Source organism: Trichomonas vaginalis, chromosome I, assembly GCF_026262505.1.
Source record: "Trichomonas vaginalis G3 chromosome I, whole genome shotgun sequence".
NCBI classification, from domain to species: Eukaryota; Parabasalia; order Trichomonadida; family Trichomonadidae; genus Trichomonas; species Trichomonas vaginalis.
The window spans coordinates 7711656-7731075 of record NC_067203.1 but is presented as its reverse complement, the minus strand read 5'-3'; the positions used below and the strand labels follow the sequence as shown (position 1 = coordinate 7731075).

At 30.8% G+C, this 19420-nt stretch overlaps 12 protein-coding genes across 12 annotated transcripts, besides 1 other annotated feature; 5 read left to right on the top strand and 7 right to left on the bottom strand.

The window, feature by feature from the left end:
- Window positions 1-269: 269 nt before the first annotated feature.
- On the top strand, window positions 270-1064 carry TVAGG3_0947920 (chromobox protein-like protein 1 (Cbx1) family; the record flags this gene model as incomplete). The annotated part of the gene is made up of 1 exon (XM_001314070.1): window positions 275-799. One exon carries the CDS (start codon window positions 275-277, stop codon window positions 797-799), a length of 525 nt encoding a protein of 174 aa, XP_001314077.1.
- Window positions 1065-1239: 175 nt separating this feature from the next.
- TVAGG3_0947910 (inner dynein arm assembly) lies at window positions 1240-2727 on the top strand (the record flags this gene model as incomplete). The annotated part of the gene is made up of 1 exon (XM_001314069.1): window positions 1249-2655. The coding sequence occupies one exon, from the start codon at window positions 1249-1251 to the stop codon at window positions 2653-2655; it is 1407 nt and encodes a 468-aa protein (XP_001314076.1).
- A 217-nt stretch (window positions 2728-2944) lies between these two features.
- On the bottom strand, window positions 2945-3826 carry TVAGG3_0947900 (protein of unknown function (DUF3447); the record flags this gene model as incomplete). Its single annotated transcript, XM_001314068.1, has 1 exon — window positions 2945-3826. One exon carries the CDS (start codon window positions 3824-3826, stop codon window positions 2945-2947), a length of 882 nt encoding a protein of 293 aa, XP_001314075.1.
- Window positions 3827-4252: 426 nt separating this feature from the next.
- On the bottom strand, window positions 4253-5420 carry TVAGG3_0947890 (CNH domain containing family; the record flags this gene model as incomplete). Its single annotated transcript, XM_001314067.1, has 1 exon — window positions 4383-5420. One exon carries the CDS (start codon window positions 5418-5420, stop codon window positions 4383-4385), a length of 1038 nt encoding a protein of 345 aa, XP_001314074.1.
- A 423-nt stretch (window positions 5421-5843) lies between these two features.
- On the bottom strand, window positions 5844-6323 carry TVAGG3_0947880 (thioredoxin-like family; the record flags this gene model as incomplete). Its single annotated transcript, XM_001314066.1, has 1 exon — window positions 5844-6323. The coding sequence occupies one exon, from the start codon at window positions 6321-6323 to the stop codon at window positions 5844-5846; it is 480 nt and encodes a 159-aa protein (XP_001314073.1).
- A 174-nt stretch (window positions 6324-6497) lies between these two features.
- On the top strand, window positions 6498-7115 carry TVAGG3_0947870 (peptidyl-prolyl cis-trans isomerase protein; the record flags this gene model as incomplete). The annotated part of the gene is made up of 1 exon (XM_001314065.2): window positions 6520-7047. One exon carries the CDS (start codon window positions 6520-6522, stop codon window positions 7045-7047), a length of 528 nt encoding a protein of 175 aa, XP_001314072.1.
- Window positions 7116-7214: 99 nt separating this feature from the next.
- Window positions 7215-8136: a mobile genetic element.
- Window positions 8137-8336: 200 nt separating this feature from the next.
- TVAGG3_0947850 (translation initiation factor protein) lies at window positions 8337-8756 on the bottom strand (the record flags this gene model as incomplete). The annotated part of the gene is made up of 1 exon (XM_001314064.2): window positions 8337-8756. The coding sequence occupies one exon, from the start codon at window positions 8754-8756 to the stop codon at window positions 8337-8339; it is 420 nt and encodes a 139-aa protein (XP_001314071.1).
- Window positions 8757-9255: 499 nt separating this feature from the next.
- On the bottom strand, window positions 9256-9929 carry TVAGG3_0947840 (uncharacterized protein; the record flags this gene model as incomplete). Its single annotated transcript, XM_001314063.1, has 1 exon — window positions 9461-9805. One exon carries the CDS (start codon window positions 9803-9805, stop codon window positions 9461-9463), a length of 345 nt encoding a protein of 114 aa, XP_001314070.1.
- Window positions 9930-9990: 61 nt separating this feature from the next.
- TVAGG3_0947830 (regulation of sequestering of zinc ion) lies at window positions 9991-11414 on the bottom strand (the record flags this gene model as incomplete). The annotated part of the gene is made up of 1 exon (XM_001314062.2): window positions 10358-11398. The coding sequence occupies one exon, from the start codon at window positions 11396-11398 to the stop codon at window positions 10358-10360; it is 1041 nt and encodes a 346-aa protein (XP_001314069.1).
- A 105-nt stretch (window positions 11415-11519) lies between these two features.
- TVAGG3_0947820 (protein ubiquitination) lies at window positions 11520-13027 on the top strand (the record flags this gene model as incomplete). Its single annotated transcript, XM_001314061.1, has 1 exon — window positions 11668-12951. The coding sequence occupies one exon, from the start codon at window positions 11668-11670 to the stop codon at window positions 12949-12951; it is 1284 nt and encodes a 427-aa protein (XP_001314068.1).
- A 991-nt stretch (window positions 13028-14018) lies between these two features.
- On the top strand, window positions 14019-14603 carry TVAGG3_0947810 (uncharacterized protein; the record flags this gene model as incomplete). The annotated part of the gene is made up of 1 exon (XM_001314060.1): window positions 14019-14603. The coding sequence occupies one exon, from the start codon at window positions 14019-14021 to the stop codon at window positions 14601-14603; it is 585 nt and encodes a 194-aa protein (XP_001314067.1).
- A 1388-nt stretch (window positions 14604-15991) lies between these two features.
- TVAGG3_0947800 (uncharacterized protein) lies at window positions 15992-18303 on the bottom strand (the record flags this gene model as incomplete). The annotated part of the gene is made up of 1 exon (XM_001314059.1): window positions 16025-18289. One exon carries the CDS (start codon window positions 18287-18289, stop codon window positions 16025-16027), a length of 2265 nt encoding a protein of 754 aa, XP_001314066.1.
- Between the last annotated feature and the right edge of the window lie 1117 nt (window positions 18304-19420).

Genomic DNA, 19420 nt, shown 5'->3' with positions numbered 1-19420 from the left:
CCTTTCAATAAGAATCGATGAATTCAATGTTGAAATTTTAATAGTTTTTCCTATTGATCCAACACGTTTCTGGACATCTAATATATGGCATCGAACATGATGCATAAGGATGCTCAGGTTTTCATGAAATGTTATTCAAATATGTTTTAACCTTATTATTCATGCTAAAATGCAATATCCATACCTTGTAACCTCAAATTATTCAACTCTCCAAACATGAATCTTTTCCTGAATTGAAATGAGCAAAATTTTCATAAATTGAATACAAATTTTTATGGAACCTTCTCAAGACAATAAAACTGCCGAAAACGATCATGAAGAGTTTGAAGTGGAGTCTATAGTCGATCATAGATGGGTACTTGGCCATTTAGAATATCTTATAAAATGGAAAGGACTATTTGAAAGTGAAAATACTTGGACTGAAGAATCAAAAGTCACAAATAAAGAAGCGATTGCGTCATATATCACTAAAAAATCACAGATTACGCACGCCCAAGCTTTGCAAGCAGCTAACGATAATTCAGATTCTGAAAATTCAATTCCAGAAGAGAAAAAAGCCATGGTATTACCACCTGTTCCAAATGTTCAAGTTGCGCAAACTCAGCAACCCGTTTATCCACAAGCAATGATTATTCCTTACGAATTTCATCATATCAACATAAATATTAAAAATGACCAATTGGTTTGCTTTGGCATTACAAAGTCAAATCAATCTATACCGATATCTCCAGATTACGCTCGAGTGTATTACCCAGTTCTTTTTCAAAAAGCTGTTAGTCTCTATTTGAATAAGAAATGATCAATAATTAGATGTGCAACTGTTGTTCAATTAATTATTTTCTTATTTATTTCGTTTTTGTATGATATATTTTTTAGATATCTATAAATATGACTTGTTATGTTTCTTTGTTTTAGAATTATATCAGTATTACTATTTTAACAATTTTTATATTCTCTATGATATCAATTTTTGAACAAATTAAAATGGAATTCAATTATCAATACGTACAGATTAATAATAATAAAGGTTATCATGTTCCCCTTTTATAATCATGAAACGCTAATCATTGCAATAAAATATAGTTCTTATGTTGTAAATATTCAAAAATTAGGAAGAATTTTATCAAAATTGTTTAATAATGCTTATTCTAGTAATTCTTGATTAAAGTAGCTAGGATTATTGCATTTTCAATCAGTTTCAACGTCGAACGAAAATTGCCAAAATTCATACGTTTTTTTAGAAGATTTATGAAAAAATCGAAGGAAAGTCTCGAAAATCTCGAAGAAGTTTCCTCAAGGCCGGGTTCAGATGAATCCGCAGCAAGGCAATCGTATTCTCGTCCATCGAATCCTTTCAGAATTCCAGACGATAAAGAACAATTTCAACTTCATGAAACTATGAGGAATTCAATGAAAAAATCTAGATCAAGACTTCTCGACATACAGCCAAATCGCGAAAATTTCCGTCATCTGACCCAAGTAACAACTCAACCGATTTCAGCTGAAGAAAAAGCTCTTGATGCACTTATTCCAGCACCAGATTCTTCAAAGAATAGAGAAGGTCTACGAGAATTCATTTCACAAAAAAGAGAAATCTTTCTTGCACAACTTGCAATTGATACAAAAAGAGAAGAACTTCAACGCCTAGAGAAACTTGAGAAGGAAGAAGAGGCTGCATTAAAGGCTAAGGCTGCTGAAATAAACTTATTCAAGACACAATTCGCAAATTTCATAGAATCTGATGGTAAAGCTACAATGGAAGCACGATCATCAGCAGAACGTAAATCTAAAGAAAGACTACAAGTTTCAATGAAGATTAAACAAGTTTCAAGCCAAATTTCCACTTTACGAAATGAAATTGCTCATCAAGACGAAAAACTTGCCGAATGCCAACAATACCAACAATTCTTAGAATCCTTAACACCTCCTGATTGGCGTGCTGCCCATCCTAACGAGATGTACTTTAAAGATCCAGAGCAATTAATTACAATTATCATTTCTTTAGAAGAACAGAACATGTTTTTGATCAGACATTGCCAAGAGGCCGAAGAAGCAGTCGAGCGCTACAGAGCTAAGTTCAATGACCTGTTGCAGAGTCGTGAAGGTGGTTTAAAGGAAATGATGAACAACAAAGAGGAGAAAGAGAAAGAGTTAATGCAGGCAAGGGAAAACAATGGTCAATACAAAACAGATGGAGCATTTCATTATGGAAATGAGTTAAATGATGACGAATATAATCAAATTCAGCAAGATATCATCATTTTCCATAAGAGTCTTGGTTTTGATATTGCAAGTTCAACAGATATCTCAATGATGCTCAGAAGAATCGAAAATAAGATGGAACAATTAATTTTGAAACTTGAAAAAGCAGAACCATCACATGTAAAAGCTCTTGCACTTGAGAAAGAGAGAGAAAGAAGAGATCTCAAGAGAACTAAGGATCAGGAGGAGAAGCAGCAAGCACAAGCCGAGAAAGTTAGAAAGGCCATTGAATTGGCTAACAAGCCTATCGAAAGAAAACTTGGAAGACCTGTTGTTGAAAGAATTATTCCAAAGAAGGGTCAAACACGTCAGGAAGAAGAAGACAGAGCGAGAAAGGAAATGATGGAGAAAGAAGCAGACGAACAACTCTTGTTCGGACAGATTTGGGATTGATTATTATTTATTTATGTGTTATAGTTGTTATTTTAAACTTTACGTCTAGATATTAGTAAAAAATGTTTTTATATTAATTTTATAATATCAACCTCTGATTGTTGTTTATTCCACACATTGATTTGATTTAACAAATTACAGTCATTTTTTAAAAGTACTGACACTTCAAATCTGTTAAATACCTCAAATAAGTTTCCATTAATATCATTAAAAAATTCTTGTATAAAAGGTAATATATCAGCAATGTTTAATCGTGTCCATGATGTTTTCTGGGGAATTATCCTCATTGTTAATGGAAATATTTGTGCAGAGATGGAACATTGAAACCCATTGAATAAACTCTGCATTTGTCTGTATCTTTAGTTTGATCAAAGTAAACTAAAAATGCTTCAAGATTATTACACCATCCACAATAAGATAAATCGATCTTTAAATCATGCTCATTCATCAATTGTGTAACAAAATCAATGTTATGTGAAATAATTGCATATCTCATGCATTTTTCATTTGGTTCATGATATTTCTTGCATTCAAACATGATATCTGGATTCCCTCCTAAAAATGATAATTCTAGACATGTTTTAGTTATTTCTGAGTTAAATTTCGTTCTTAATAACTTGAAACAATCAACTGCTCCGTGGTAACAACATAATTCAAGTAATGAATATCCATTATTGCAAATTGGATATAACTTGTTTTTAAGTGTTTGATTTTGATCAAATCCATCAATTTCTGTGAATTGAATGAATGCTTCTAAGTCATCATACATGATTGCTTTGTAAATAGTATTCTCTGTATGAATTTCAAGACTTTCCGATGAAATTTCTCTGAAATCAGCAGATTTGTTTAATTTAATTCCGTATTCTTTATAAAATAGATAGTTTGAAATGATATAAATATCGTTGATCTCTGTGATATGATAATCATCTAAAATGAGGTTTACAAGATATAAATATGACTTTGTATACCGATTATTATAAGGAATAATTTCAAAAATATTTCTTATAATTTTTGTGGCGATGCTTGGATTTGTTTCAATCAAATCTGTTTTGATCATTTTGTAAATTGAGTCTAAATCTTCTTCTTTTTCTGTTTTCAGCTTATACAACGCATTATATGAATTGATGTGGCATTTATAAATGCTTCGCATTTCCCAGTATTGATCAGACATGAAATCTAAATTCACAATTCTAATTTCAAAGGTAAATCGCAAAAATTTTTTCCAGAGTTAAAAATAAAAATCATATGCATATGAAACATAATCTAAATTTTCAATTTTTAACTCTGGATTAAAATTTGTATCAAAATTCAATTCTGAGCAATGTTTGAAAATTTAAATAAACCACCTTCTCTTGAATTTTTTGGGAAAATTTTAAATGATAAAATTATGTATGTTATGTCAAATCTTAATATTACATCCGAAATAAAAAATTAAAATTTGCTTAATCAATGTCAATCAATCGAGATGATGCCAATTAGAATTAAGTGCTCTGAATTCAACTAAGCTCGTACGATATGGTTTTCAATTAATGATCAATGAAATTTTAAGCTAATTGTCATAAATTAAACTAAGTTTCCTTTGCAAAGTTTTTTATACGATTTTTTGAAATAGTTTTACTTGACAATAAGCGAAATAATAAAGCAAAGAGATTTTGAGTAGGAAAAAGAGTTAAATTAATATTAAATTTTGATTATCAAAAAAGAAAAATAAACAAGTTTATTTGATATCATACAACGTTTTTGTTGCATGTACTGTGCACAATCGTTTTGTCTTTTCTCAAAACAAAATCAGATTCAATTGGTTGGAAACAAACTGAACAAATTGGAGCACTAAATAGAGTAATTTTTGATGTCCTTGATTTATCGTAATTCTTTAATTCTGTGTCAAGAGTTGAACCCATTATTGCCAAAGATAATTTTTCTTTTGCAATTTCTTCTCTTCTTTTCACTGTAATTCCTTCAAAGAAATCTTTGTATTCAACCAGTTTAGTATTTGGTGGTATTAAATCTATAACAGCATCAGGATTTATGTATTGATATCTTGTATTAAGTATTTTCTTGAATAATTCGTTCTTTTGGGGATTTCCTGATATTTTTACAGCTAAATTAGTATAAATATCATCGTTTTCGTTAAGAATATAGTCACAAAAAGTGAAAACAATTTTTTCATCTTTTGATTCCGACATTATTTCAACACAAGTATCATAATTCTTCGAGCGAGCAAATATAACTAATCTTTCTTCAACTAAATACGGTGGAACTCTATGAGAGAATGTGGCAGGATGATAAGATTGACTGTTCTTCAAGAAAGAAAGTAGATTTCGCCTGATATTCTTGATGTTTTCGTTCTTTTCGTTTTCAATTGAGATGCTTTCAGTTCTATTTTCTGTTTTTTCGATGATGGTTTCTAATGCTGATAAATAAGAAGAAATGAGTCGATGATGAACTTCATTATCTTGCATGTTTCTTTGAAATATGCAGAATTCAAGAAAAGAAATCTCCATTTTGTCGATATCTTGTTTCGTAACGAAATGACAAGTATCAATGAACTTCAAAACATCAAAAACTGTACCAGATATAACATTTGGTGAGAAAAACATATGTACTGCATCAATTCCAAATGAAGTATAGACAGGTTCGAATATTTTCTTTCCATTGACAAAAAACTCCTGTGATTTTTGAACATAATCGATGATATCACTCCATTTTCCATCCTTTCGAAGTTCTTCTAAGTATGCATAATCATTTGAAAGTTGAGAATTCATTAATTTGTTGAAAAAGTGGCAAAAATATAATTTGATTCATCTTGGAGTCAGAATAACACAAGTTAAGGAATCATTTCATTTAGATCTCAATGATAGCATAATATAAGAATTCAAGTGTATTAGAAAACAAGTATGAAATTATTCATATTCTCAAATCCTATATCAAATATTCTAAATGTTAATATGAATGCATAAGCTATCATTTTAAACTTGCTCGGTGCTTGTTTATAATTCATTGGCATAATTTGCTTGACAAAAACATTAAATTTTATGTATTTGATGAGTGTTTGTTTATAATTCATTGGCATAAATTAAATGTCAGATAAAAATAAAAAGCAAACTTCTAAAATTAAATATAATGAGTTTAAATAACAATATAGTCACTTCTCAGTAGACAAATTTCAACGATAAGTAATAAAAAATTTATAAAGGGCTATTAATTGCGAATTTCTTTCCTTCATAAACTTCAATTGCTTCACTGATAATTTGCATAAGTTGTTTTTGATTAAGCTGGCGAATTAAACGACCTTTTAATTGATCTGACTTTGTTTGATCGTAAACTTGCCCTTCAGGAACAAAGTAAATGAAATATGGTTTTGCTTCTTCATCATCCTCTATTTGATCAGGATTTGGAGTTGAAAAAACTATCAATGTTGGGAAACCTATTGGAATTCCTTCTGTAAAGCAAAATTGGACACTTGCATCCTGATCGACATAAAATGCTTTAACCTTGTCAGGATTTTCGATTGCTGTCATTGCTTGTTTCAATGCATAAAAAGTATATCTGCAAAGCGGAGACCATATTGTACCAAGGAGAATGATATTAACAGGCTTTCCGTTTGTTGAAATTTCTTTGATTACATCATCAATATTTGTAAATTCTGGAATAGGTGGATCAATCATCTGTCAGATATCAAATTTATGAATTATTGTTTATGCGCATTTGTAGATAACGATGTACAGCATATTATTATAAAAAATATATTTCATTTGTTCGATGTTTTTGATTTTTTGTTAATGTACCGGCTTGAAGCGCCGCTAGCTGGATTGTCACTTTTCGAATAATCGTAAAGCGGTTGTAAACGTTACTCTGATAAAAATGACTGCTGCTAACAATAACCCACGTGTTTGGTTTGATATTTCCATTGATGGCGCTGCTGCAGGTCGTATTGTTATCGAACTTTTCGTTGATAGAGTTCCAAAGACAGCAGAGAACTTCAGAATGCTCTGCACTGGTGAAAAGGGTGTAGGACGCTCTGGTGCAAAACTTCATTACAAAGGATGCAAATTCCATCGTATTATTCCACATTTCTTGATTCAATCTGGTGATTTCATTTCAAATGATGGTACCTCTAACGAAAGTGTTTACGGACAAAGATTCGAAGATGAAAACTTCTCAGTGAAGCATGATCAGCCATATATTGTTTCAATGGCTAATAGTGGTCGCAATACTAACGGCGGACAATTCTTCATTACACTTGTTAAAGCTCCATGGCTCGATTTCCGTCATGTCGCTTTCGGAAAAGTTATTGAAGGTACTGATATTGTTGAACTTATTCAAGCTGCTGGTTCTAGTAACGGTGCACCAAAGCAGACAATTCTGATTTCTGATTGTGGTGAAATTTAAAAGTATTAAAATTGTCTTTGATAAATACATGAATCCTTCAAAAACTATTTATAAAAATATTAAATTTTTTTAGCACATTTAACTCTTGGGATTATTATCTATGAAGTCTCATGCATCATCTCTATATGACAATAGTTTTATAATTTTATTTTGAAGAAAAATTAATCAAAGGTGACCAAACTATTTTTTGAAAGTCCGCCATAACTTTAATGGTACTATTTCAGCGTGTACAATGAATACAAAAATTCTAAGAGTGCCACATAAAATAGTACTTTAGACTTGAGTTAATGCTACCAAGCAAATGTTAAAAAGATGACTTTAGTGTTTTGATAATCAAAGATTAAAATCATTATTGTCTAAATCAATAATCATAACGACAGAAGTTAATGTTTTTTCATAAGTGCTTTAAATCCACTTTTAAAAGTATACCTCAAAAATCAAAATATCAAAAAAAATTGGCCGATAGGTTTGGCTTTAATTTTTGTCTGCTTTTATGATTTGATATGGATGTTCTAATTTTAAAAGTTGAGCCAAATTCACCAATAGATTTTTGAGATTTGCAAATACTCAATAATTTTCAGCGTGTTATCTTTTATTAAAAGAACTATTTGGTTTCAGTATCATATAAATTGATATTTACTTTCTATTTGAACCTTCATTTAGCTAATGATTTAGTAATACAGATTTCATCTAGTCCTTATAAGAGAATTTTGAATTTGTTATAATAAAAAAACAAACAGATATAGCTTACACTTCTATAATAAAGATACCTTTTATAGAAATCAGTATGAAATGTGTTTTGGCTTATTGGAAGCATATCAGACATAATCGCCATAATCAAAAAATCTATATACCCAATAAGTAATAAATTTGTCGATATAGATTTTCCATAAAATTAGTTTTTAGTCTGATCTTAAAATAAATTTAATTTTTTATAAAAAAAATCACATTTAAAAGTACCTTTTTAGTAGCTCGAAATCCTGTTGGTGGATTTCGGGCGTACTTCAAAATTAGCTTTTCTTCTACATATGCAAGCTATATTTTAAATATGGAGCAAATCGGATCGGCGAAAGTAGTTTAGTTACCTTTAATTAATCTGAAATTGAAAAATTCATCAGGCTTTCTATTCATTGAACAAATAGACATGTCTTTTCTTAAATAAAACAAGCGAAAAAAGTCAAGAATAATTATGAGAAAAAAAAAGTCAAAATGTAATAAAAGAAAATCTATAATAATGAAACTTTTTATTATTATATCATATTTACCTGCAAAATAATATCATAAATTATTTAAATGTTATCGACATCTTCCTTTGTCCAGACGATAACGCCATTATCATCACCGCCCTGGGCAGATTCTTCTGTTTGTGTTGTGAAGTCGCGCTCGTTGACTTCGCCCATCTTGAAGAGCTCGTGGGCTTCATCAGTGGTGTACTTGTGAATGATATCTGCCTTATCATCTTCTTCTTCACGAAGGGCAATAAGAAGATAATCACCCTGATTAATGAAAAGACGGCCACGGAATTTTCCACGGACTTTGCAAATACGTACTTTGTGATCATTGCAAATGCATTCGAAGCGCTTATCACCAAGAGAACGTGCAACTTGACCGTAAACTTGCATCTCTTCGGCAAGGATAAGCTCAGTGCTGGCCATTCTTTCCTGATTCTTTTTACGTTGGGTTAATGTTGCGTGCTTGCTTTTTCCCATCTAACTAATGAAATTGAAGAGCTTTGGCTGACCATAAAAGAATTTCATTGAGACAAAAAAATTATGTCATTTTATTTAGTTAAATGTGTACAATTGACTTGCGCAAAATATTTGCCGAATAATGAAACTGTTTTCGGAATTTTTATCGATAGATTTTTTTTTATTTTTTCATTACAAAAAAATTTTCCTACATAAACAGTATGAAATTTTCTCATGCCATCTTGAGAAACACTTATGAGATCATCTAATTCTATCCTGTGAACGATACATTGAGTTATTAATATTAAATTCAGGCAAGGAATATCACTACTTTGGCCTGAAAGCAAATTTTGGTGCCACTCATTGAGGTCCTCATAAATTACTTTAAAGTTATTAGATTCATAAAAAATTATATAATATTTTGATACTTGCTTATATAGACGATACAAGCAGCTAAGCTTTAAAATTCTATTAGTTTTTATATACATCGCACTTGTCCTATTTATAATATGAAGCATAAAGCATTTAAAAGTATTTATGTATGACAAAATAGTATCAGATATATTAAGCTAATGTTCTTGAACATCTATTGAAGCAATTCAGTGATTATATTTTGAGATTTCTCAAATATCTTTTGAAACTTGTTTCTATGTGAAAGAAGCAATTCACGTATAAAAATATAAACATTTATTCATAAAACAATAGGAAAGATCAATCTCTATAAATTAAATAAGTGGTGGTTGCTTGAATAATCGTTTCAAGTTCTGAACAGTAATCTCTGTGTTTTCTACAGATGAAAAAGGATGAAATACGATTGATTTGATAACTTTCTTACGCTTTTGTCGTGTGATATGATTCTGATTTGTACCATTACTTGAGTTATTAACAAAAAGATCTTCTAGATTTGATAGTTGAAGTTGACTCTCTTCATCAAAGAAAGTAGATTCAAGAAACTGGGAACTTCGATCACCATTCAAAGCAAGCTCTATTGATAAATCAGAGTCCATATCAATCACTGGAGAGGAAACAGGATTGCTACCGTTAATGTAATCCTCAAGAGTACTGAGCATCAGTTGAGCAAGATAGTCGAATGGTTTTGCGCACTTTGCCGCGAAATTGTGATCAATTTTTGGCGCCAATGTGGAAAAATTCCCGCGAGCCCGCGAAAATTCAAAAGAATTTTTTGAGACCCTAAAATTTAAAATGATATGAATATCATATTTGATATAAAATTGAGAAAATTGTAGATTTTTGGTAAGATTCCGTTTTCTTTTTTCTTTATTTATCGGCGCGCCTAGGCGGTCCTCATAAATGGATAAATTTTTTATTGAAATATAGAGACAACTGATTCATCATTTGGAGTAAGTCTATCTTCTAAGGTAACAATGCAGTGAAATTATATGATTAATCTCGAAACTTATCAAATTCAAAGTATAATGGGAATACATATAATTTGCATCTAGTTTATAACGCACAAGTAAGTCATCATAGCCATTTGTGCATATTTTTAGAATTTTTATTAAAATTGTTCAGTTTTTGAAATCAATAAACCTATTATTTTTATTCTCATTGTTAAATTACAGACAATTAAAAAATATTAAATGAATCTAATAATATTTTATTTAATTATCACGAACAGTAGTATCCCAGTGGTCCTTATCAACTTGGGCAGTGAAATGTCCAACTATTGGGTCGAATTTAGCATGAGCTTGTTGAATAATGTGTTGTTCATTTGCATCATTCTTAGCTCTAATGTGAAGTGACCCAACATAGTCTGTAAATGTTAATCCCCAGAAGTGAGGAGCCTTACAATCCAAAACTCCTTCGAAATGAGAGACTTCTCTAACCATTTTATCGATAAATGTTTCGCTGATGCTGTAATCTGTAATTTCTAAGAGTTTTTCTGGTGTTGCTTGCATTAAAACGAAGAAACTTGGAACTAATAATTCGCGAGCTCGATCTATAATAAATAATGCAATAAGACCGTTGAGTAACGGAATGGCCTGCTCAGACACATGTTCTGGAACAGATGGGAAAGGTAAGAATGCCGTAACTAACTTGGATAAAGAATGTAAAATTCCGGAAATTGCTACTAAAAATGCAGCATGGAAATGTGGGTATTTGCTCTGCGAAGGATTAGATCTGTATTGGCTAAGTAATAATGCTGAAATTCCGTAAGCAATAAGTGCGAAAATATTTGGCATAACTGGTGAGAAAGATGGATGTTCGACTGAAAGAGATGCATCTGGAGCAACGGATGATAAGAATTCTTTGAGGGAATCTAACAAAAGTGAGCATGCAAATAAAATAACTGTTAATGAAACTGAAAAGCAGCAAACAATCATGGATCTAGCATATCCATATGTATGGCATTCATCTGGCGGTAAAGTTGTATAATAATCTGTTAATAATATAATTGCATAAAGAGCGAAATGCAATAACTGAATAAAAGCGATTTGAACAAATACAGTTGACTTTGTTAAGATAGATTGAGCAAGTAAAACACTAAAGAAGGCAAATAAAAATACCGAAATTATGAAAATTCCTTTTTGCTCAAAACCTCGAGAGGATACAAGACTAACTGCACCTCTAATATCTGTTTGCTGGCGTGGTTTTGGGGGCTCTTCTTGAAGACTAGCATCTTGATTATTTACTTTTTCCATCACCACTTAAATCAAAAAGTGACAATTATAAAAATCATATTATTTTTTTCCTCAAATAACAGAAGACTCTGCAAAGTTTCAGCCATTAAAAAATGAAATTACATTTTTTATACTGGTTTGAGTTACACCTGTTATAATTTTTTCTCAATGAATGATAGGGGAAGTTTGATCTTTAGCGCACCCTTTACAAGTAAGGAAGTTGTAAAGTTACACCTGTTATAATTTTTTGTATAGGTAAGTCAAAAAAAAAAAAAACTTTACAAATTTTAATGAGTCAGGGAATTGTTCTGAACTACGAATATATTGGCTCACATATCAAAGATTATATTGAAGCGGATAATCTCTTTAGCACATTCGAAGTAGAAGATATCGAATCAATCATGAAATTCGCGAATTTAACACCTGATGACTTCAATTCTCTTCTTGCGCAATCTCATTCTGTCATTTCAGAACGCAAATTGTATGCCTGCACTCGAAATGCAAATATTTCAATAAACAACATACAAGATGCCATTTCAACACTTAAATCAGTTCGAAAGTACATGAATATGCGAATCTTCGAAGGAATTATTGGCATTTTAGAACAATTACAAAAGGATCAATCCATTACAACAAATAAAATCGAAAAACTTCAAGCAGATTTAAATCAGATCCAAAAAGAAAAAGAAAACGTTGAGAAAGAGATGCAAACTCTTCACTCTCAACTAAAAGAGAAAGAAGGAAACGATTTACCAAAAGAATTTTTTTCGAAAATTTCCGAACTTAAAAATTCTGAAGATTTCAAACAAATCTACAAATTCTTTGAAGAAATTTCAGAAAAAGGAAATCAAAAAATGATGCAAAAAGCATGTGACGAAGAACTTTGGAAAAAACAATATCCTGACTACTATGGTACAAATGTACTTCATTTTGCATCTTCACAAGGAAATCTGAGACTTGTTAAATCTCTCATTGAATGTGGCTGTGACAAAGAAATCAAGAGCGAATATGGTGGTACAGCTCTATTTTGGGCATCAAGATATGGTAAACTTGAAGTTGTTCAATATCTTATCTCAGTTGGAGCTAATAAAGAAGCAAAGGATAATAATGGATATACTCCACTCATGCAGGCATCACTATGGGGTCATCTTGCACTTGTTAAATATCTTATCTCAGTTGGAGCTAATAAAGAAGCAAAGGATAATGGTGGATCTACTCCACTCATTTGGGCATCATATAGTGGTTATCTTGAAGTTGTTAAATATCTTATCTCAGTTGGAGCTAATAAAGAAGCAAAGAATAATTATGGATATACTCCACTCATGCAGGCATCACTATGGGGTCATCTTGCACTTGTTAAATATCTTATCTCAGTTGGAGCTAATAAAGAAGCAAAGGATAATGGTGGATCTACTCCACTCGATTATGCATCAAGTAATGGTCAACTTGAAGTTGTTCAATATCTTATCTCAGTAGGAGCTAATAAAGAAGCAAAGGATAATGAAGGAAAAACAGCACTTGATAAATCTGAAGGAGCAGTAAGAGAATATTTATTATCAATTGCAAGAAAATAATTTCTTGATATATTTAGTTATTATTATTATTCATTATCACATTTTGTCCCAGGTATAAAAAATCGATTTTATTTAATATATAACATAAGATTAGTAAATAGATAGATATTATCAGAAAATTTACACCCTCTAATCAGGATTAGATTTTCTGGAATTAGATAATCAAGTAAACATATGCTTTACCTATGGAAATAGTATCACATTATCTCCATAGTTACAAAACAAAATATAGAATCAACAATATTGAATTTCAAATTCATGTTGAAAAATTAACAACGTTAGTGATCACATCTTTTTACTGGTAATGACTCATACTTTATGTAGCCATTTGAGATGTTAGATTGAAGCGAGTAACCCGGAAGGAAGATTTTAAAAAAAATGTACCAAGGATGTATCGTTGAAATATCAGCACTTTATAGTATGGTAAGTCTGTGATTTTATAATTACAATTCGCTCGTTTGGATATTTTAGGCTAAAATTTATTTCAGTTTATTGAGCTTCAATATTATCCCAAAATCAATGAAAACGATAAAAACACAATAATCCGAATCAAAATTACTTGATTCTCCCCTATTTAAAAAAATTACGTTTACGACTTTTATTCAAAATTCAATTTAAGCAATTGAATTGTTTGCATAAATCCGGTTTTATTCAAAAAATTTGCATCATGTTTAATGCAAAAACATGTACATTTGGAAAATGCATTCTGTTGCTGATTTTTAAATATTTCTCTAAAGTGGCGAAAATAATTTGAATATGAATCGTTTGAGTTAAAATGTTTTTATTTTTCAGAACCATTAGAATTTCTCGATTTTTTTCAGACTACATGGGTTAATGATGCATCTTATGAATATATCAATTATATCAAAAGATGCAAGCGCTTTGTTAGAAAGAATACATCCGGATTTTTTTCAGATTGACTTAAAATTTTTATCGAAGGGAATAAAGGATATCTATCTACTTATATTTTCCATGCAAAATCAAGTTTCGACTTTTCCATCAAAAATTTTTAATTCAGAAATGTTTTAAAAAACGATGACATCAAATTTAATTAAGATTTTAATAGCATGGATGCTCTAGATATAATCATCACTGTTTTCATAATATCATTGGTAATCGTATGTTGCTTTGGCTGTTATAAGTGTTACAAATGCTTGAAGTACGATTGTGATTGCGGTATTAAATCTTGTATGTCAAGCAGCTCATCAGGGTATACTGCTAGAACGACAAACTATCCTGCTGTTCAATATTCAGCAAATGTTCAAAATCGGAATATTTACTCCCAAAAAGACGATTCATCGGATTCTTTATCATCTTCTGAAATTCTTTTGGGTATTGCTTTGAATCAATTTCAACGAGAGCAGGCAAGGGATATTGCTTTACTTACAAAAGAACTAATTGAAATACAAGAACGCATTAATAACAGTACGCTTCAAGATGTTATAAATCTATCAATTGTTTTCCTACACCATATTGATGAATTACAAAATTGCATAGAAGGTTTGCAGATGCTTGAAAGCTTCAGAGAATTATTAAAAGCAATAAGAGATGAAATTGTTAGTGCTTTGCAAGCAAGGAGAACTATTAGGGTTGCTATAATTGAGCGTAATGGAAACCAAATCAGAGGGATTGTAGCTCAATTTCAAGCATAAAACATATATATGATCCAGTATGATTCCTTTATGAACCAAAATTATAAGTATGCAGTAAATAATATATAGATGTGATATATTGTTTTGTATTGTAAAAATATGCATTTAAGAAGTCTTTTCGAAAGGTTATATTTCTTCAAATGGCATTTTCCTAATAGTCAATTGTATATCCAAACGAATGTCATCGTTAATGGTGTACTAACTATTTTTTGACATCTTCTCATGATATCAGAATAAATGGCTTACTTTAATAAGGAACTATATAATGTATTATAATAACTTTTGACTGACCAAAAATATTAACTCTTCACCTTAGAAATGGGAATATAAAAATAGGGAAATCAAAAAAAAAAATGAGAGAATGTCAGAAAGTGATGAATTTATTGAGTACCTAAATAAGTTGTAGACATTGCGGTTGTTAATGTGAAATGACTAAAAACAGCATGTAGCATCATACTGCATACTAAATCCATGCTTTTGCAAGTAACAGCTCAATTTTCAGATGATTTCAAATATTACAGTAAACATTTAATGTCAAACAGAGTGTATTAATAGATCCTTCTCTAGTAATTCAAAAACATTAATAAAACATACTAAAATGTGGAAATAAATATTTCATCATAAAAATTAATTAATATTCAAAAATATCTTGAATATTAAAAGTATCTTCAGTTTCTCAAATTGTGTATTCATTTCTTTCAACTCATTCTTCTTAAAATCAAATAAAATATTTTATTATTTGAAAAATGTAAATGTATTAATATGTTTCATTCCTCTTGTTGTATTGTACCGATTAATAATTATTGGATAAGAGTTCAAGGTGACCAAATTATATTTTAAAAAAAGACACCAGTTTTGTATTAATAGATTGTAAGATCGCCAGATGAGAGCTAAGAACATTCTCGCCCCTTTTTGCGAACTATGATATTGCGACTCTTTGGAGAGCCCTGCGAAAACACAGCGTTCAGAGACGAGCCGCGAAATGTCTATCGTCCTGGTCACTCCCATAAGAACAAAAATATTTTTATGTATAATTTATGTATAATTTTGTACTTCTCCATGAAGGAGAGTTTTGTTCATAACTATTTTCATCATTTGGAACTAATTTGCATTGAAATTCACATGAAACCATTCAATACAGCTTTCCCACATGATTACAAGACTCGACACGTTCATTTGCATTTTATTTTTCATTATTCATCGCAATAATCAAGGTAAATAAGGATAACGAATAATTGAAATTATATAGAGAGATTCAATCCATAAAATTCATGTAGTATGTGTCACATTGATAGAATAGATGAATTATAATATGATTTTCTGTATGAAATGAATAATAAAAGTTAATCAAGTATATTGAGGGAAAAAACAAATAGCATATATTATTAAAAATTGATAATTTAACAATAAAATAATATAAATTATTTACCATCATCTAAATTCAATACATTAATAGCTTTCTCCATAATTCTCAAACATTTCTCCATTGGTAGAGATGCTGCGATATTCACAGCTTCATTAGATATAATTGTTGCAGCTTCATAGAGCATTTGAACGCAGAAAGGTCCAGCAGCTTGGTTTCTAAGTGAATCTTCTAATTTTTGATCGATCAAACGCAAAGAAGCAACAATTCCTTGTGACTGTTCGTTCTTTCCTAACTCTGTAATTGCCTTTTTAACAGAAGTCCTTAATGAAGACCTCCAAGCAGTTTCAATTATCGATAACATGTCAGGAGGAACGTATCTAAGTCTTTTACCTGATCCAGGTACTTTAATCTTATTAACATATACCTGCCTTGATACGCATAATGTATCAAATGCATCAGAAGTAACGCTTGCAATTGAATCAGAGAATTTAGTTCCTTCCATGAACATTTCTTCAAGTTCTTGGATTGTTAGTTCCGGTCTGACTTGTTTCATGAAATCTCTGAACGTTCTCCAATCCATTCTAGGTAATGTTGTATCTGCACCTGGTAATTTCTGTAAAATAGCTCTCTGATATCTGGAATATGCCCTTGTGAAGTTGTTTTGTGCATCTGTGCATTTCTTGGAGTAGAATTCGGCGCATTTCTTCAATACAGTTTCGAAAACATAAACTATTGAAATAACAGGTTCTTTTCCTCTTTCTTCAGCTGCAACAGCTTTTATTTCATCATTGATCTCTTTTACAGTGGCTTCACCAAGAGGTGAAGTGAACATGGTTGTTGTCAAATTCCAGGCCAAAGATAAAGGAACACTAGGAACATCAGTCTGAGGATCCAAGTTCATGTTACCTTGGAAAGGCTGAGCTCTAAAGAAACCGAACAATGACAAAAATACGTTGAATAAACTCACATTTACCTTTCTTTCCATGAAATCAAGGACAAGTTGCGATAAATTGAACTGCTGACATGTTTGTCTCATTGATTCTAAGTAGCACCTTGCAGTATCGGCCGCAATTTGTGGAGTATCTTCGGTCAATAATAATCTTGTTGCATAAAAATCATCTAAAGCCATATCTGTGTTAGCATTATACATTGTTTCGAACAAATTGAATGATACTGAGGTAATATCCTTCGTTGACATCTGTTGTAACTGTCTTTGAGATGGAAATTCGATTAATAATTGTTTGAGCTTTGATCCATCAGCTAAAGTTGAATACTGTTGGTCTTCTTCGTTTGCATCTTCTTCATTTCCATCATTATGATCTGATCTTGTTGTAATTGTTCCTCCATTTTGTTGTTTTGAGATTTGCATCTGTAATTTCTCGTTCTTCTTGTTCATTGACTGCAATTGTTGTTCTAAATCTGCATATCTTTTCTCTGATTTTAAGAGTTCGTTTCTTTGGAACTGAGTTTGAGTTTTTAGACCGTCATTTTCAAGTCTGAGATCTCTAACTATTGATCTCATGTTTTCTATTTGCTGTTCAAGCATATCACGTTCCATTTTAACTTGTTCTTGAGCTTTTAATTTGTAATTATCAATCTGAGTTTTCCAGCGCTTAATTTGCTCTTCAAGTTGAGCATGCCACTCTTTTTCCATTCTCCTTTCAATAACCATGAGTTGTATACGTTCGTTTAAATCCTTTCCTTGAGATTCAAGTTCCATATTCTTTGCATCGAGAGAAACTTTTAACTGATCGATTTCTTTTTTCATAACGCGAAGCGCATTGTTGTATTGGTTTGGAATTTCTTTAAATGCTGACAAAAAATTGTCAACTAAAAAAGCAAGAAGAGTGCCTCTTTCTGCACAATGCTTTGACACTTGGCGTGTAAGTTCGTCGAGTGCTACTTTAAGTAATGTTGTGCGTCTATCGAATAATTGCATTAATTGGGCTGCAGCAGCTTTAGATTTCTGTACATCTTGTGTATTTGTTTGCTCTGTATATGTACTCATATCACCTTGTATTTCATCCAGCATTAAACGTACAGCATCGGAAAGATGAATAACGTCTTCTCTTGAATCTGGATTATTTGATGGCCAAATTACGACATTCCAAAGGCCGTCTTTATTGTAACAACGATAACCTTGATCTGCATAATCTTTTGGAAAAATTGGGAATGTTTTAACGATATGATATTGTTTTGGTATACGAGAAGCATTAGGTTCATCGATTAAATCATCATCAGGAGGATCAACTAGCTTAGTTGTCATTTCAGGCGTAGCCATTTTCCCAATAATATCAGTAGTATCTTTTAAAACTTGCATAATTTAAAAAAAATCCCTATATATATTATTAAAAAACGTGCATAAAATATAAAGGGGGGTTCACCAAAAAAATCATAAACTCAGAAGCCCTGTAAGGTCTCAATTTCTATCGTCCTAATTTGTAAACTTTTTTACAAAGTTGACCTGGACAAAGTTGTATCAGGCAAAAACAAGCCCTAGTTGATTTTCCTCAAATTGATACAAGCAGTATTGACTATCACAAAGGAAAATTTTATATGGTAGTTGTTACGGCTACATTTATTGTTCATTAACTTATAATATTTAGCAATTAAAATCAACATACTTATTTTAATATTCAACAATATACGCTAGCTTATACTCGAAGAAACATTGAGGTATACGCCATAAAATCGAGTTTTCGGGTTTGAATTATCTAATATCTTCAACTCAGAGGCTCTTCCATCGAAAATCGTAGCGATAGATTTGATGTCATATGTGAGACAACTAATATACCTTAAATTCAAATGCCTGCTATCGGCCAATTTTTTTTTATAAATTTAATAAAATTACATTGTCTTTCAAAATTTATGAAGAGTATAATATTTACGAAATATAGGAGAAAAGAATAATCTTTACTCTGCGGGTTTTGCCAAAATTAATCTCTAGGAAAAAACAAAATGTTTGAAAATCTCATTTCCAAAGCTTGAAAGCATATTCAAAGATACAGCCCAATGAACTCAAGTTAGTTGCATATATCTTTTTTTATAATATTAATACAGAATGCGAAAAAACATGGTGCAAAAATTTAAAATAGTAAAAAATTTAGCTGTCGTGATTATATAGCATTCCTTATGCCAGATAGCTTAAATACATCAGTATTTAGAATTCCAATTTTTTTGGAAATAAAAAAAATGATATTATTTTTGAATATTTTTATATTATTGGCATCAAATATTTGGTTTACGATCATATTATCGGTGTTATATAATATATCTAGAAATGCCAAGTTTCGGAATATTATGTGAAATGTAACGTCTTATTGGTTTCGGAATACAAAATAAATTAATATGTTTGAATATATTCGCTAGGCATTTTCGTAATATGCTGCTTAAATTACATACTTTCGGTCAAATTTTGGATAATGCAATTTAATCTTGAGCAAAAACAGCG